At 37.5% G+C, this 13,633-nt stretch overlaps 1 protein-coding gene across 5 annotated transcripts in view; it reads left to right on the top strand.

Annotated features, from left to right (window-relative positions):
• The window catches only part of TMEM245 (transmembrane protein 245), an 86,098-nt gene that overhangs the window by 14,926 nt on the left and 57,539 nt on the right, over positions 1 to 13,633 (top strand). For 2 of the 5 annotated variants that reach the window (XM_068671134.1, XM_068671139.1), the window contains exons 5-8: positions 861 to 947; positions 2,202 to 2,411; positions 6,945 to 7,114; positions 11,340 to 11,363. In XM_068671134.1, coding sequence (XP_068527235.1) covers positions 861 to 947; positions 2,202 to 2,411; positions 6,945 to 7,114; positions 11,340 to 11,363 — 491 coding nt within the window. The remainder of the gene's footprint in view (positions 1 to 860; positions 948 to 2,201; positions 2,412 to 6,944; positions 7,115 to 11,339; positions 11,364 to 13,633) is intronic. The other 3 variants (XM_068671138.1, XM_068671135.1, XM_068671136.1) reach the window with 2 other exon arrangements.

The raw sequence follows: 13,633 nt of genomic DNA, 5'->3' as shown, positions 1-13,633 counted from the left end.
GCTATTTAGTTAAGGTTTTCTTCATTGCAAAAATTTGTTGATAAACATTTTTCATTACCAAAGGAAGTAATATTTCTTTTTCTTTCATAAAGGTTGCATTACTAAATGCTTTTGGGGCACAAAATAATAGGTAATTTTAATCTTGAGGCACAGGCTTCATCATCCTAAATTCATTTGTTTTGAATTTTGTCTTTTAGGATTTCCTTCCCTTTGGTGGACATTAGAGTTTCTGCTTTTTGTCATATTACTTCTGATATGTATTACATTTTGAGGGAAAATGTAATAAGAAAGGTGTTGAATAACTTGAATAGATGGAGAGCATTCTCAGTTATGGATCTTCTACTTTCAAGTAAACACTTTCTGTGTTTCTCTAGTTTGTGTGCTTTTTTTTGTTTGTTTGTTTCTTTGTGTGCTTTTTTGCTTCTTCAAGGATAGGCTGTGAAGTACAGGGGAATGTATGACCCCTTTATTTCTTTTGACAAAAACACTTCTATCCTTTTAGGAAAGCTTCTGTTTACAGGTAACTTTCTATCCCATTATGAAAAATTAACTTCTGTCATTTTATCCAAAGCGTAGTTCAAGTATGATAGGGCTGGCCTTCCTTCCATCAGCTGATTTGCCTAGGAGCACTCCACCTGGAGCATCTGCTGTATTTGGCTGCTTGCAGAGTTCTTTCTTTCAGGTTGCCTCCTGTAATTCCTTTGGAAGTATTCAGAAGTTCCACCAAAAATGTTACCAGCATCCACCTGATGTTTCTTTCATTGTCTCAGTGTCCAACTGGGTGGATCAGTAAACCTGCATTATTGTATTAGTGTGTTTGGGAATTACATAGCTCTAAAAATAGTTCCCCTTACTTGTAGAACACCAGTGCAGCTTTCTACAACAAAAGAAGAGTGCTCATCCAGTGTGTGAGGCTGCAGAATTTGTCACTTGCCACTACTGTACACGTATGACAAATCTGTCTTTTGTACACTCTAGCTGTCCCGTTTTAGTCTAGGAGTAGCTTGAGTGATACACTGCAGCTAACATTGCATGTGTGAACTGCGAATTTTTTGATACGCATGTAGTAGTAGTTTCAACAACAGTTTTTCTTCACGAGAGGAAAGTGTTGATGTGACACAGGTCCAGTGTTCATTGCTTACCTGCAGCAGTGTGTACCAGCATACAAATTTCCTCCTATTCTTCAGCACCCAGTAGCTTTTCAGCTGTTCCTGTGTTCCCATTCTTCCACAATGGCCGTAAATATGTTTCAAGTAGTAGTGCATGGAAAGTTTCTGCATTTCTCCTCATGCAGCTGAGCATGCGGCCTGAGTAAAATTTAATAACGGTGTTCTCAGGGAGAGTTGTACATGCAGTGACTGAACATGGGTTTGGAATCATCCATGCTAGCCTGATACTAGGCAGACTTACCAACTAAAAAGTTAAAAAAAAATAAAAATAAAAACAGAAAGTTGGTATGTTCTTGTATAGAGAACTTTAACTTGCACATTAATACTATTGCCTGAAATGACTATTGGCTGTTTATTCTTAAGTGCCTTTGATTTTAACCCATCAGCTCATGTTTTTTTGGATTGAATTTAATCTTTACTAATTTATGAATGAATGACAGCATTTGTTAGCCACTAATCTGTGATTGCTTTTGTTTGTAAAGTAGGTTACAGAAACAGTTTAGGATCACAGTGAGCGCTGTATTTGTAGTGTTCAGAAAATGAAGTGTAGTAAGAAGTTTGTAAGATACGAGCATCCTCCTCAGTGTATACTATGTTTTGTTTAAATGAGCTTTGAGCAAATTTAAGATTTCTGTTTGAGTCCTTGAAGAGAAATTTGAGATTTATTTTAAGACACAGATTTCTGCTTTCCTGCTGAAAGTGAAAGTTATTTTGTGGTTTTCAGGTTTTTGTGGTTATTTGCTAAAGTGCATTTGGTTTTGTAATCTATGTGCAGCAACAGAAGGCCTGTTAGGGGCTATAGCATCTCTACTCAGCTCCCTGCATTGCCTGGCATGGTGTAGCATGGTGTGGGAGAGCTAATGTGGCTCTTCAAAGTTCAGATTAGTGTCAAGCTGTCCCTCTCTTCTAGTGAAATTACAAAGGAGAAAAAAAAAAAAAAGGGCAGAATAAGTTGTCTCAAGGAAGTATATTCTGTTCTGTGGTGACCTTTAATGTCATAACTTCCAATTTGTTTGCTTTTGTTTCTTTTAGGTGCAACAGAAGGTGAACAGCCTCCACAAGCTTCTTCATCTTTCTCCTCTTCATCCTCTTCTGGGAGCAGACAAAGACCTGAGATTGGATCTTTCCTTAAAAAAAAGAAAACCAGTGATGTTTACTTCGTTACGCTTGTGTGGGCCATTGTCATTGTCCAGATCTGGCTAAATTTCTGGATTGTGCAGCTATTGCCAGTGCCTTTTGCAGGTAGTAATCAATTACTAGAAATCTTTTTTAAAAGATGATTTTGGGTTGCCCTAGGCTTTGGGTAAAGTAGAACGAAAGGCCTGTAGGCTTATATGAGTTCTTTAAATTTAAAACTTTTTCAAGACTCTTTATTTTGAAGTGTTCGGAGTTCAAGTATGTGACAAACAATGTTCTTGGTGAATCGTAGCTTCAAATGGGATTCATGTGTGCTGTCTGTTGCCATGTAGTGGACAACTCTGTCGCTGTAGAATTGCTTTGTCTGTTGACTGTCGTTAGTATGTATGTTACCCGGAATAATTTAGTGACACACCTTACATTGTACAAATACCTTTGGGTTTGGAGTACTTTGTTTTTCTTCCTCTTGATGTCTTTCGTGTTTTTGTCCCTATAGATAGAGGATGTTTTAGCTGTTACTCAATATTGAAATACAGCTCATGCATCTGTTTTAATTTCCATTGAGAAAGGGTTGCTAGGTTCCGTGGACAAGTCACAAGAGAAATTTGATTCTGACTCAAGCTCTGAGGTTAATTAGCTTTGCCACTTCACATCTACACGTATCCGTTCTCTTAAATAGCAAGAAAGAATGGAATATTTATGATAAGCTATCTGAAGAAGTTATTTTAATGCTGAATGCCACTTTTTTTGCAAAACCCTTTTTTGGAGGGTAGGTAGGGAAGAACTCTGGAAATAAGCTTGAGCTACCATGAATGTGAAAGTCTTTTCTCTCTTCATCCTCCATAAACACAGTTACCCAATTTCTTTCATCTTTAAGCTATTTTCTTTAAACTCTAGCTTTCAGCATTTTTTGATATATCTAACATTAAAGCGTAGCTAATTATTCTCTCCCTAATTGCTGTGGGTTGCCCTCAGGAAGCAGCTGAAGTACCCATGGAGCTGCTTACTCTTTCCCTGTGCTCTGGTGTGGGCTGTATATGCTTACAGGTCACAGAGGCTCTGAGAGGCATGGTGAAAGAAGCTGCTGTGCATTTGACTGTGACACTGTAGCTGGAGCTAAAGGGTGATGTTGGGCATACAAATAGCTGAACACAGGCTAAAAAGAGAGAGTTTTGATCTTTGTTTCATTCCATTGCAGTTGCTGCAGAAGAAACTCCCCAGTTTTGGTGTCTGGGCAACCTGGAAAATGGTGATGGTAGAGTGGTCATATGTCATACAAATGATAAAGGGGTTAGAAAATCAAGTAAACTAGCTAGGAGTGGAGCTTAAATGGCCTAATTTATTGAAGACACAAAGTCTTGGAGGGGCATAACCACTGTTTAGACATATCTGCTCGTGTGGGAAAGAGAAGTGGACACAATAGTTTGGCTTTTAGGCAAGTGTCAATGAGAGGTTGGTTTTAAGTTTGAGCCAGAGATATCTAGACCAGAGCATACATCTGTAACTGAAGTGGGTGAACACTGCTGCTGCCAGTACTTAAGTTTAAATCCTCTACCTGAGCAATAAATTCAAGCCAAAATATAAGTTAATTTTGAGAATATTTGTTTCCTGTTGTCTTAGCAGCAACACTGGGTATACAGGTAGTTGCTTTTTTGGGCATATAACTGATGAATATAACTAGATCATCAAAAATATTATGAAAAGGTAATGATAAAAATATAAAAATACAGATATAAAATATAAGATATAAAAATATAGTGATAAACAGAGACAAACTTAGACTGTTGGATCACACTTACCAAGTGTGAGAAGGCAAATGAGGATAACCTGGGCTGTTAAAAGAGAGCTGGTATTAAAAATACTTTGTAGTAGAAAATGAGAAGGCACGTAAAGGAAGTTTTCCTGTGACTTTCCAAGTTTAAGGAGACTGTAAGAACTTCTGAGACACTGAGGAAAATGCTTATAGTATGTTTCAAAAACAACAACCACAACAACAACAAAACACCTGTAAATAAAAAGGGGTTAATTTTGCACAGGTTCCTCACGCTGGTAGACAAGAAGTACATGAAATAGCATTTAGATTATTAGTAATATCTTGGTACCATTTTTCTTTGAAGTAATTTGTACTTCAGTAGAATGAGATGAGATGCTTCTTTAAAATTGTTGCATTTAAGGTATAGAAAATACTTACTGCATAATATAAAAAGGTGAAAAATGAATTTTGAATTTAAAAGCTAAACATTAAACCAGCCTGTGGAACACTTGTAGCACTGGTTCAGTGATGAGAGCCTGGGGATCCTGGTATTTGTCTTGTTTTTAGATCTTCCATTTATTTTCTTGCTTGTTCTGCCTCACGTGTTTTTTTTTTTTTTTTTAATTCAGTTTTTGTCTTTGGGTCACTTTCTGCTCCCCGTAGGTGTTTGAAATGTCTTACTATGCAGTATTTCTGTTCTTCTGCTGACATTTTTCTAATAACAAAACTCCTTTTGGCTTTTTCTCTTGACTCATTTCATCTTCACACAATTACAGCTGTGTGATTGACTCTAGGACCTTTTGACATCACATTTTCAATGAGTGTACCATCAGTTATTCTAGAAGATAGTTAAGCATTTATATTTAATAGCAGAAGGTTAGAATGTCATTTCAACTATGCTGATCGCTTGTAAGATGCCAGCTGGCTCCATAATGCTGAGGAACGGTTTGTGTATTTACCATCAGTGGCTTTCTATCATACTAAGCTTCAGCCTAAAAGTTAGGTGCTGGCTCTTGCACCGTTTTCTCTGTTTTGTTTACCAGGAGTATTTATTAGAAAGCCTATTAGAGAGCTTATTTCTTTAAGAGAATAAATCCTGTATTTGCCACATGGTGGTGCCAGAGGTAAGTAAACCAAACCTCTGAATTGTTCAGTGAGCTCTTCATATAAACTATTACACAAATGGCTTACAGATAATATTGTGGCACCTTGATAAATGCACTGTGGAAATCAAAAGTTAACCTTTGGGGTTATGTATGCCATTTTGGATACCTCCAAATAGAAGCGTGATGAGACTTTTGGAGGGCAGAGAGATTATTGTGGTGGTGAAGTGTGGCGGTAAGTAATACGTTTAGTTCAGAGGAAAAAAAAATTGTTCAAATTTAGTGGTGGAGAGTTCAGTATCAAATGTTACAGTAAATGTGATATAACCAAAGGAGTGCTGCTGGTTTAAAAAAAAAAATATCACAGAAAGTTATTTTACTGTTTAAGAACAATTTTTAATGCTGAGTATAATTTTTGATCTATGTGTGACATTCACTGTTAGTTACTTTCTGTTAAAAAATAAATAAATGAAGGAGAAATGACCTGAATATGATTCTCCTGCTAATGGCTTTACTTTGTTGTCCTTTAGAATCAGTTTTCAGTGTTTGGGGATTCAGCATTCTTTTGTCTAGAGGTTTTTGCATCCATAGTTCATGGCAGGACAGGGTTGTGAGACCTTCAGATCTGTCACTATCAAATATATTAATTAAGGTACACCTGCATAAAGGATCGTGTAATGTTCTTGTGACTGGTACGTTTTCATCGACATAGTAAAATCAGTTGTAATGCAAATGTTTGTTTATAATATGAATTAATGAACTTCTCTGTTGCGATGTTACACTTGCTAGTGGATTTGGAAGATTGCCTGCTTTCTTCAGTGATAAAAAGACAGGTATTTTGAGTGGTGTAGCATTTTGTTGAAATATGGCAGATAAATCACGACTATTAAAGGCCCATTAGGTTCCAAGGAAGGTTTGTATGTAGCATGCTTTATTTGCTTTCTCATTCCTTAACGTGATGCTTCACAATTTTTGCATATATACCTGTACTCAGTTAATTGAAGGAGAACAGAGATACAGAATTAGCCTGATAAGCCTTCTGCAGAAGTCTCTGGGCTGTATCTCATTGGAGGTAAACCAATGTGATCTTTCGTTTCTGTAATTAATGCTGAGGCTTTTCTAGCATTATTAAGAAGATGGGTTAGGAGTGTTGGAGAAAAGCTATTTGCTGTAACAAATAATAAAAAAGTTCATGTATTTTTTTGTCTGGTTTTGAGGAACAGTGTGAATTTTTCAGTGGTCATTTTGAAGCCGAGATGTAAAGCTGATCTCAGGACAATGCTTTTGATGTTAAAAAGCAATAATGAATCAGCAGTTGTGTTTCAGAGGAAGGTTTATGTGTTTGCTTCATGACCTGCTGTCAGTCCTTAAATGGAAGGTGCAGATTTAACACAATAGAAGGCCTCAAACTTGAGAAATGAGGCTGAACAATTTCTGTTACATATCCCATACCGTTAAGTTCTCAAGGTGGTATCTGTGGTATATGTGTGAGCATGTGCTAAATGCACTGCACTGGACTTGTGGAATGGTATGCCTAAGTGTGCAGTGCACAGTCACTTCTGTGCTTGTGTAATTTAAATTTCACGGTGATAGGCATGTGTGTAAAATGAATGAGGAGATTAGCAGTAAAACCACTTCAAAATTTTGGAAGTGGTTTCTAATGCAAATTAAAACTTACTCTTTTCCTTTCTTTTTCATAGATCTTTCAGACTGGAATAGATGCGTAGTCTTGTGGTGCTCCTCTGGAATCACTAATGCTTGATTTCCTTCTTGTGGTTGCAGTTTGGGCACTGAAAAAGCTCGTGGTTCATTTTGGAGTTCTGAACTTCATGGCAAACCGCTGCAAAAGTTGGTGGCAACTTGTTGAAAACTTTGTGAAGGAACGTCAGGAAGCTCTTGCTCCACGACCCATCAGAGGGCTTGGAAGGGTCATGCTGAAGCTTGACAGTAAGGTATTCCTACATATTTTCCTAAGCAACTTGAACATTCATATTATTGTGTTAACTGTGTGCTGAGATGCTTTAACTATAAAATAAATGTCTGTCACTAACGGGCACGTCTGTCACGTATACGAGTATATCTGTCTTACCACGTAATTTAGGTCATGTCTTTTCTGTCACTATTCACACTGAAGTACGTGTTCAAACTTTGTTCAATAATTACATGCAAAGCTTGACAAAAGTCACTTCTAAAAAGTTGAGTTAACTTTAGAAGATTCCTTACTTGAATGATGCAAACCTCCTACAGTTCAGTCACCTTATCTGATTACAAAGATTTTGAAGTTAAATTTAATGAGCTTGAATATGAAGAATGAAATGTTACTACTTTACCGTGCAAACTTAGTTTTAAAAAGCAACCCACTTTATTCTGGAAGGTAGGACCTGAGCTAGTTTGAAACACGTTTTTTTTTATACGGTATGGATGAATAGTTGTTGCACACAGTGGCATGGTACAGAAGGGAGGCTTCACTCTGGAAGAGAAGAAATATGTGGAATAAGGTATTTGGGAAGATCTGCAGAATAAGGCTTCTGTGATCCTCTCCCTTCTCCCCTTCCTTTCAAAATGTACCCGTATCTGCGTTGCCAATTGCAGAGTTGGAAAGCTCCATAAAATTTAAGATGACTCCTCTATTGAGAGTTTTAAGTTTTGACTTAAGCTGATAAAATATTTTGTTTGTAATAGTTTTGCTAGTGTGTGAGAACGTATTTCCTGTAACTGTTTTTGTTGAGTTATTCTCTGATTTAGAAAAAAATCTGTTATCTCAGACTTGCCAGTAAGTGAAGGGAATCCTATAAGTACATTTGTCAGAGCATCAACACCTGGGCAGATGCTTGCAGTTTATACCTCTGAATTCCAACAGGAAAATAAAAAGTGCTTTAGCCCAGATCTAATGGGTAAATGGATGCCAAAAGGTCAACAAAAGCATTAACTGGCTGTAGGAAATAAGTAAGTTCTACAAGGTTCACTGAGGAAGAATTTGAAAAAGAAAAATCTCTCCAGAATACAGTTACGAACAAGTTAAGTGGGGTTCTGAAAGACAGTGGGAAAGATTAATGTGTTAGAGAGGGGGAGAGCTTACAGTATACAAAGGTTTTCACTAAAAGCTTTTGTTTTGGAAGTAAGAAAAATCTCTAGGCACAATAGTGCATATATTTTGTGTCATCAAGTTCAGTGTCCATGTATCGGAGAACTGTACAATACAGGATCCTTCCTAATTCCATTAAGTCTTTTCTCCTTGAAGAAGGTAGGGGTTTTTGTCCTAATGTGCACCAGAACTTCCCACTCTCCAGCTTAAATGTATACAAGGTCAGTTTATATTTATGTTGTTGTTGTCTAAGCAAAAGATCAGTGTTGACACAATACATATCTCTATCTTGCCTTTCCCCCCATTTTTTAGTTGACAGTCATATTCCTTCTTTGTCTGTGCTGTGTGTATTAAAGCAACCCAAGCTCTTTGGGCCTTTATAAGAAAGACGTTTGATATTCTGCATGATGCTGTTGTCCTTGTTTGTGACAATTCTAACTACAATTCACCTGGCTTTGTCATGGGTGGCTGGAATTGTGGGCTTCCAATGCTTGACACACTAATGCTTTCATATTTCTAAGTTGTAGTGGATATGCTTATTCTGTGTTGTGGGATCGTGGATGAATCATAATTCATTTGGGAAAGAATTTGGGAAGCAATGCCAATAGGATTAGGTCAATTTCTTAACTAAAAGTAGTTAAAAACAAAACAAAAACTTCTGTACTTCTTTTTCCATTGCTCATCAACCTCTGGTTATCGTCGTGGAAATGCAGAGAAATTCAAACTGAAGAGAAGTTCTGATCAAGCAGAAAGAAAGGGCATTGCTTTTCATTTTCATTATAAACAGTAGGTCAAGCTGTGCCTATATGTGCAGGCCTGGTTTAAATGTGGATTCTAGAAATACAGTGTCAGTACTGTATTCATTAGTCCCTGATTGTGGATTTGCCCCCTGGATCTGACAAACCCAGAAATTCAGACATAGGAGGCTTCTTGGAGGAAGGAGGAGGGAAAAGGTTTCTGTTGTTATCCATCTAATCACCTTAGAACTTAGTAGTTATAGTATGCTTAACAGCAGTCAAGAACTAATAATTCGCTTCAGTATAATAATAAAAAGTTTTAATATTTTGACTGTAGGTTTTTTTTTTTTATTAGAGTTTGCTAGAGAGTTTAGCATAATCAGTGGATCAGCTGCACGCACTAGACCTGCTAATTAGGATGTGCTGTTATTTTGCATGCATGCTTTCTGGTAGACTTCTTCAAATCATATAGTTAATACAAGGTGCTTTCTAGATATAGTTTAGTAGAATATTATACATGGAGGACTGTGGTAGATTGTTTATACTTAGGGTAAAGTCAAAGTTTGGTTTTTCGGGTACAAAATTTAACATGTAGTTAAAGCAGGTAGTAACTAGACAGAATCTCTACCACTGCATGTGCTGTTCTAGGAAATACTTCCACAGACACATAAGATGTGGTATAGACAGTATGCCAGTAATAAACTGAAAAAGTTGCTGTAGCCTTACTCATTTTGAATGACCTAAACATTAGACTTAAGCTATAACCTATTTCTAAATGTAGATTGATCACATTTATAGAACTACTTAAATATAGGGGTTGGTAGGATAATAGGCAGGTAGAGTCCCCCATATTTTCTCTAATAAAACTTAATAGTAAAATGATTATTATTTTTGACATATGATGTTATTTCCTAGTTACTGTATTTGTCGTCCAATTCCAGGAGGCTGAAATTACATAAAAATACCAAAATGACTTCCTTTCACATTCTGCTAAAGCTCAGGCTAAGACTGGAGCTCTAGCTTTTGTTGCATTATAGTTGTTAAGTAGAGTAATAAGACTGAGATCTTCTTCTTTTTTCCTTGAAATAATCCAAATGTACAGCAGATTTTACTATTAGTATACGAAAAAGTAACATTAGAGGCAAAAGTATGATGTTGAATCTGTAAACGTATCTACATTTCTACGTTTTTTCAGTAAGAAGTAAAATAAAAACAAATTGTACAGTAGCAATTTGAGGCTTTTGAAGCATTGTCATTGTTTTCCACAACTGTGCTTCTTTCGATGAGTACACTGAAGCCGTACAAGTAGGTAGGAAAGCTGGGTGCTTTGTAACATCCATTATTTTCAGATTCCCTGGTGTTCATCGTTCTTTGTATATCCACTTCTTGCTTCTGATAAAACTTAATTAACGTTCTGAGTGGTGTTTTTTTTTTTTTTTGATTAGATAATGTCCTGAAGTTTTATTTTTATTCAGAGCTAATATGATTTCAGGCAATTGGTGAAAACCCTAGATTAATTAAGAGTTTAATGATATTTCTTATTTTCAGGGAAGAACAAACTTCATATACTCGATCTTAACCTCTAACACAGATGAACAATAACATTAAAGCTTTTCACTGTTGTGGTTATGCTTCTATCTGAATGGTAATGGCTGGAGTTAAGAGTGTAGTCCTACATAAACTAAGCCTTAAAATGGGTGTACTTGTGTGTGCTTTGGTGAGAACTAGTTTCAATAATAATAATAATGTCCATCCATTTGTTTGATCTTCAGTTTGCTTTGTGTGTATATCAGATTTAATTATGTACATGATATTTCTTTCTATGTTGTGACATTGAATATGAGTGTTGTAATGAATGTGGTACTAAATTTTTTTTAAAATCGTAATTGATATAACAAGGGTGTTTTGAAATAAAAACGAAACTGCCTGGGTTGGAGTATTAATGCAGTCAATAAGTGTTTCATGTTAAGTTTTGTTATTTTAGTAATGTGCACTTCTCAGAAGTAGAAATCCTACTCTGAAATGTTAGCTGCCAGTATAATGAAACTGGAATTGCCCAGGTTATCCTGATTGCTCTGTTAATATCATTAAAGTCGTTCTTAATTGTTATATCCCCTATTTATTTCAAAAAGTACATGTTAATGGTAAAATCTATTTTCTTGCATTCAAAGTTTTTATGCTCTTTTCCTATTGCAGTTTACCTTTGTGTCTGGAACGATTTCATTTTCATTCTGTGGATGACTGCCTGCCTCTCATTGCTTTCCCCTCCCTCTATTACTGCGTTTTTCAATAATTTTCCACTGTGTTCTTGTCTTTTTTTCCCCTTTTCTTCCATCTCCCTCTGCCACTGACAAGCTGTGGCACTGGCTTAATAAGAAGGTAAATAAACCGAACAATTGTGATTCCAACTAATGGATTCTGCGGTTTTGGGGAGGGTTTGTTTGTTGTTTTTTTTTTTTTTTTTTTTTTCCAGCATGAACTCCTTAACATGCCTTGCTTCTTAGTTTTCTCTCCCAAGTGTCTCTTTTCCAGCTCTTGATATAAGCTACTGAAGGTCATATATAGTTCTACCTGATCTCTTGTCGTCTTCTAAAATAAACACACGTAGATACATGGTTTGTACAGCAGAATATTGCTTTTCAAGTGGTAGTTTGATTTAGCTGCACTTATCTTCACCATATATATGCATAACAAAACCAGTGAATTCCCTGACTTGAGAGCTGTCCTCTGCCCAGGAATGCACTGGTTACCTGAATTCACTCGGGAGTGCTGAGGGCCAGGGCTTGAGAAGCACAATTGTAAAGCTAGGAACGCAGGTGCTTGCATACAGAGCATTGGCTGGTTTCTCTCATTGCTTTTATGGCATTTTGAAATGTCAAGTTGGCCTTGATACTCAGTCGTACTGAGCGTAGCTTGAGTGAAAGGAGGGTACCTGTGCTCTGAGAACTGAGGAATCTAATAACACTCCCAGGGAATGATGGCTAGTTTAAAAATAAATAAATAAATAAAGCAGTTGGTATAGCTAACTTTTTTTTTTGGCATGTATTTTAAAAGTACATGATGTGTTATGTATGAAACGTTCTCCTCAGTTGACCTCACTCATCTTAGTCCACTAGCACTAGCTATTGGTCTTGGAGAACCCGCATCCCAAGAGATGTTAAAGCTGAATCAGTCTGTGTTTGGCCTCTGGTGTGACTGCGATATGGAAAACTCCTCAGTACAGCGATGTCTGTGTGAGGCTTGGGCAGTGCAGTTGCTTCAGAGAAGCAGGGAGCTGGAGAAGGATGCCTGTAGGATGTGTACATCTGAAAAAACTCAGAGTTTTGGAAGTGAAAATTTGAGTGTTTGATAAAATAGGGTAATTGAGAGGAGGGGGGAAGCTAAATATCTCATCTGAAAATGCAACTTTTATTCTCACTTACCACTGCAGTACTAGTGGGTGAATCAGAGTGATGCTACACTCATGTATCGGGAACAGTGTAGCCAGCAGGCCCAGGGAGGTGATCATCCCCCTGTACTCATCTCTTGTGAGGCTGCACCTCGAGTACTGTGGTCAGCTTTGGGCCCCTCACTACAAGAAGGACATCGAGGCCCTGGAGCATTTCCAGAGAAGGGCTACAAAGCTGGTGAAGGGCCTGGGACATAAGTCCTGTGAGGAGCGGCTGAGGGAACTGGGGGTGGTTAGTCTGGAGAAGAGGAGGCTCAGGGGAGACCTCATTGCTCTCTACAGCTACCTGAAGGGAAGGTGTGGGGAGCTGGGGGTCGGCTTCTTCTCACAGGTAACCAGTGATAGGACTAGAGGGAATGGCCTCAAGTTGTGCCAGGGGAGGTTCAGGTTGGAAATGAGGAGACATTTCTGCTCAGAAAGAGCAGTCAGGCACTGGGACGGGTTGCCCAGGAAGGTGGTGGAGTCACCGCCCCTGGGGGTGTTTGAGGAAAGGTTGGACGTGGTGCTTAGGGACATGGTTTAGCGGGTGACATTGGTGGTAGTGGGATGGTTGGACCAGATGGTCTCAGAGGTCTTTTCCAACCTTAATGATTCTGTGATTCTGATTGAAATAGCACATAGGCTGAGTAGCCATAATGAATTGAGCAAGTTTGATTTTTATTATTTTTCCCCACAGTTAATCAGTCAGCTCAGGGTTATATAACTGGGAGTGTTTCTGTGTTTGTGAATGAGAAGGTAGAGTAGCTTGCTTTATCATTCAGTTGTAATTGTCCACTGAAAGGGCAAACTTTGAATTTTCTTTTGTCCTTGAATATAGTTTGGTTGTTTTAAGGTTGCATTTGTTATTTCCTAACTTAGAAGTGTTTCTGCTATGTGAGTGGCTTATGATCAATAAATATGTACACCTGTAATCCTTCATAAATGTTTTGATTAGTTACTGATTTATTTGGTAAACACGTTTTGACTGTTAATTACTTTGAACTCCAAAATACTTGTGTTTGTTCAGAGGTTCACTTTATTGGGCAAAAACCTGTGGGTATAGCTTCTTAAAGAGGGTGGTTTGGTTTTTTTTCTTTAGTTTCTTGGAGTTACTTTGGAAACTACTGCTTTGCTTTACAGTTCCATAGGAGGAGATCCTGGAGGTTGTTTAGTTTTATGCACAGTGTTGACTTCTGTGCACAATGAGCAAGTAGCAATAGCA

This window comes from Anas acuta, chromosome 2 (assembly GCF_963932015.1).
Source record: "Anas acuta chromosome 2, bAnaAcu1.1, whole genome shotgun sequence".
In the NCBI taxonomy this organism is placed as follows: Eukaryota; Metazoa; Chordata; class Aves; order Anseriformes; family Anatidae; genus Anas; species Anas acuta.
The sequence above is the reverse complement of the archived record's forward strand: the minus strand, read 5'-3'. Positions and strand labels throughout refer to the sequence as shown.